Below are 4,192 nucleotides of genomic sequence, written 5' to 3' on the forward strand. Positions count from 1 at the left end.
AGAAATGTGAGAAATGTGTTAACTGAAAAATGAAATTAAACACAAATAAAACACCGTTATGAAATCAAAAGAAAATAAACACAAGTCACCTGCGGTAGATGCCTTGGTTGTTATCCTTTACGTACAGCGATACAGTTGTAATTACCCTCAAACGTTTACGAAATGAAATGAAATAAAGAGGAAAACATTGCGTTCATATAAAGACGTTGCCCTTGAAAATGAGAAACTACAGAAATAATGATACAAAAGTAACGAAGCGGAACAAATGACAAGTGATGCGTCAAATAGAAATAAGGCGACAAAAGGAAGTCCCACTGCATCAACAATGATTCGGAGCGCTGCAGTCACAGGCAACATTCTATAAACGCGGAAGCTAATGGTCGATCGACAGCCGGCACCACTCATAAGCTTGAAACGGCCTAAAGATGACGTAACGTTGTGCTGTGTATGGCTAAATATTTCCCAGCGGTTCCTAGGCTCTCAAAAATGATTTGCTTTTGGCAGTCTTGGGCGTAGGGGTTACTAATGGATGATAATCTAAAAAATTTACTCTCCTAAAAAGTGGAATGGCAGTTGATTTGGATAGTTGTACGACAACAAAGAATACAACCCACGGTGTTTTGTTTTATCACCGAACACCTTTAAATGCGAGTGATGCAAATCAACAATGTCAGGTTGTTCACGGTGCAAGGTTGGCAGTTTTAAACACAAGTGAGAAGTTTAAAGATGCAGTGGATTTTATTCCACTTGAAAAACCTTGTAGAAGAAACTATTACCGCATTGGATTAACTGACGCTGGAAGTAAGAGTGATTTGATTTGGATTACAGGAGAACGCTTCGATACAGTAGCGATAACGCAAAGAATTACATTAGAAAGGCAAAGCAGTCCAACAAAAAATTATGGCAACATTATTCGAAATAAAACGGATATCTGGTTGAGGGATGCAAATGAAAGAATGTCTTATCTATGCTACAAACCTCATGATCTGTCACCCAAACCTGCACAGATGATCAACGAAACTACCAGCATGAACACAGAACTACAATCGATCAACAGTGAAACTTCCCATAGATTTACAACAACAAATACGGACCAAACCATTCCAACCCATACCGGTACAACAGATGCAACACTCGGCTTTCAAATAGATCCATCTCATGTAACTATCGCCCTTGCAACAGCATTAGTTGTCGTACTACTTATCATTGCTGCTTGCTTTATTCACAAGAAAATACGAAGTCGATCATCGCAATCATCTAGAAATAAAGATCCAGTGATTTACGTTGATCAGCATCTATACAGCGAGATAGTTGACCAACCTCCACAACATGAGGTTACCACTGAATACGTTAACACCGGGAATTTAGGCGGGACTGATGACCAAGGCTATTTGTCCCCGATCAAATACGTTTCACATGACCACGATTACGTAGAAATGCTACCACAGACAAACTAAATTGTCAAACATCTACTGAAAAACAATTGGTTGGTAACGTGAATTACTTCCTGGATGTATAGAAACGAAACATGCTCTTCATTAGGCGGCGGTTTCTTTTATTGTAAGATCGACAACCATTCACGCATATAACATTTTCTAAATGGTTTCTAACAAGCAAAAATGTCATTCATTAAATGTTTATTATTCGAACAAATGGATACATCTAAGACAGGCTGCAACACAATCTTTGTGTTATTTTATGTGGCCCGCTGTATAATGTGCTCGTAGGCACCCTTTCCCTTTCTGAGTTTTCCAAAGTTTCTATTTTGCTCCACTATACTTTCCTTAAAAATGTACAGGTGATTTTTTTCGTTTTAAGGATTATTAAAGACTAACGTATATGCCAAACTAGTGTGTATACTATCATAATTCAACAGTGAATTTAGCTAATACAAGCACATCAGAAACACAAAAACGTTTTAATTGGGAAAAAAGTTTTTAATAACCCGTGGACTGGTATGTTGAGCCTCCATAACTGCTGTGTCAATAAACAAAATCTGGCGTTAACAATTTGCCTCAAACGCAAACGTCAACGTCGCCCTATACAAGCCGAGAACCAAGTATGAAGAATAAGATACCTTTGATGCAAATAAGACTGCCTTTTATGTAGTGCGTAATTTGTTTGTTGTGTAAATTCTGTACAAAAATAAAAATGGAAGGCTATAAATGAACTTAATAGGTTTTTATTTCAGTAAAATTCATAACACGAAAGGGATCCAAAGAAATACAAGAAATACAAGGAAAGCAAACTCACATTGAAGATAATTCACACAATATTTGTGTGCAGTTGCAGAAACCTTTTGTCATGAAAAGTGGCGCAGACAAGTGGGTAGGGGAACAGAGGTCAGAGAAGTGCATAAAAGTTCTTCGTCATAAATGCTAAGCACGCACGTCAGACGAAATGAATTTCTTCTTCCTTGAAGGAATTCTGAAAATCAATATTGAGTCAAACACCATCAATCAATAGATTGAATCAACTAAAGGCAGGAAGTTGAGACGTTTGCCGAAAGCCTACTTCCAAACACGTATTATGCATTGAAACCCCCTTCAAATACTCCTAACTTATCCGCTCGTATACACGCAAAAAGATCGATAACGATCATGTCTAATTTTAGCACTAAATATTCGTTGGATCTTAACGGCAGCACCGAAACACAACCGGAAGGCCGCCTGCCACAGGAGAAAAACAGAGCAAAATCACGGCTTGCAATCAACGGCAGTCTGTTTCTTAACGCACAAATTCCCTTTCATTAACTGTTTGTTCGTACACAAATTGTTTGTAGAAATGTGAGAATTGTGGTAATTGAAAAATGAAATAAAACAAAATTAAAACACCGTTATGAAATTAATAGAAACTAAACACAAGTCACCTGCGGTTGATAACAAAAATGCCTTGGTTGTTATCCTCTACGTACAGCTATACAGTAGTAACATCCCTCAAACGTTTACGAAATGAAATGAAATAAAGAGAAAAACGTTGCCCTTAAAAATGAGAAACTACAGAAATAATAATAATACAAAAGTAACGAAGCGGAACAAATGACAAGTGATGCGTAAAATAGAAATAAGGCGACAAAAGGAAGTCCCACTGCATCAACAATGATCCGGTGCGCTGCTGTCACAGGCAACATTCTATAAACGCGGAAGCTAATGGTCGATCGACAGCCGGCACCACTCATAAGCTTGAAACAGCCTAAAGATGACGTAACGTTGTGCTGTGTATGGCTAAATATTTCCCAGCGGTTCCTAGGCTCTCAAAAATGATTTGCTTTTGGCAGTCTTGGGCGTAGGGGTTACTAATGGATGATAATCTAAAAAATTGACTCTCCCAAAAAGTGGAATGGCAGTTGATTTGGATAGTTGTACGACAACAAAGAATACAACCCACGGTGTTTTGTTTTATCACCGAACACCTTTAAATGCGAGTGATGCAAATCAACAATGTCAGGTTGTTCACGGTGCAAGGTTGGCAGTTTTAAACACAAGTGAGAAGTTTAAAGATGCAGTGGATTTTATTCCACTTGAAAAACCTTGTAGAAGAAACTATTACCGCATTGGATTAACTGACGCTGGAAGTAAGAGTGATTTGATTTGGATTACAGGAGAACGCTTCGATACAGTAGCGACAACGCAAAGAATTACATTAGAAAGGCAAAGCAGTCCAACAAAAAATTATGGCAACATTATTCGAAATAAAACGGATATCTGGTTGAGGGATGCAAATGAAAGAATGTCTTATCTATGCTACAAACCTCATGATCTGTCACCCAAACCTGCACAGATGATCAACGAAACTACCAGCATGAACACAGAACTACAATCGATCAACAGTGAAACTTCCCATAGATTTACAACAACAAATACGGACCAAACCATTCCAACCCATACCGGTACAACAGATGCAACACCCGGCTTTCAAATAGATCCATCTCATGTAACTATCGCCCTTGCAACAGCATTAGTTGTCGTACTACTTATCATTGCTGCTTGCTTTATTCACAAGAAAATACGAAGTCGATCATCGCAATCATCTAGAAATAAAGATCCAGTGATTTACGTTGATCAGCATCTATACAGCGAGATAGTTGACCAACCTCCACAACGTGAGGTTACCACTGAATACGTGAACACCGGGAATTTAGGCGGGACTGATGACCAAGGCTATTTGTCCCCGATCAAATACGTTTCACATG

The 4,192-nt window shown here is 38.4% G+C and overlaps 1 protein-coding gene across 1 annotated transcript; it reads left to right on the top strand.

Annotated features, from left to right (window-relative positions):
• The first annotated feature begins 528 nt into the window (after window positions 1–528).
• On the top strand, window positions 529–1,842 carry LOC145905757 (uncharacterized). Its single transcript, XM_082993039.1, has one exon. The coding sequence runs from the start codon at window positions 567–569 to the stop codon at window positions 1,455–1,457; it is 891 nt and encodes a 296-aa protein (XP_082849165.1). The 5' UTR covers window positions 529–566; the 3' UTR covers window positions 1,458–1,842.
• Window positions 1,843–4,192: the final 2,350 nt, after the last annotated feature.

This window comes from Ascidia mentula, chromosome 6 (assembly GCF_947561715.1).
Source record: "Ascidia mentula chromosome 6, kaAscMent1.1, whole genome shotgun sequence".
Classification (NCBI taxonomy): Eukaryota; Metazoa; Chordata; class Ascidiacea; order Phlebobranchia; family Ascidiidae; genus Ascidia; species Ascidia mentula.

Coding starts and splice junctions, on each gene's coding strand:
- LOC145905757 (XM_082993039.1), top strand. CDS start 567: ATGGCAGTTGATTTGGATAGTTGTACGACAACAAAGAATACAACCCAC.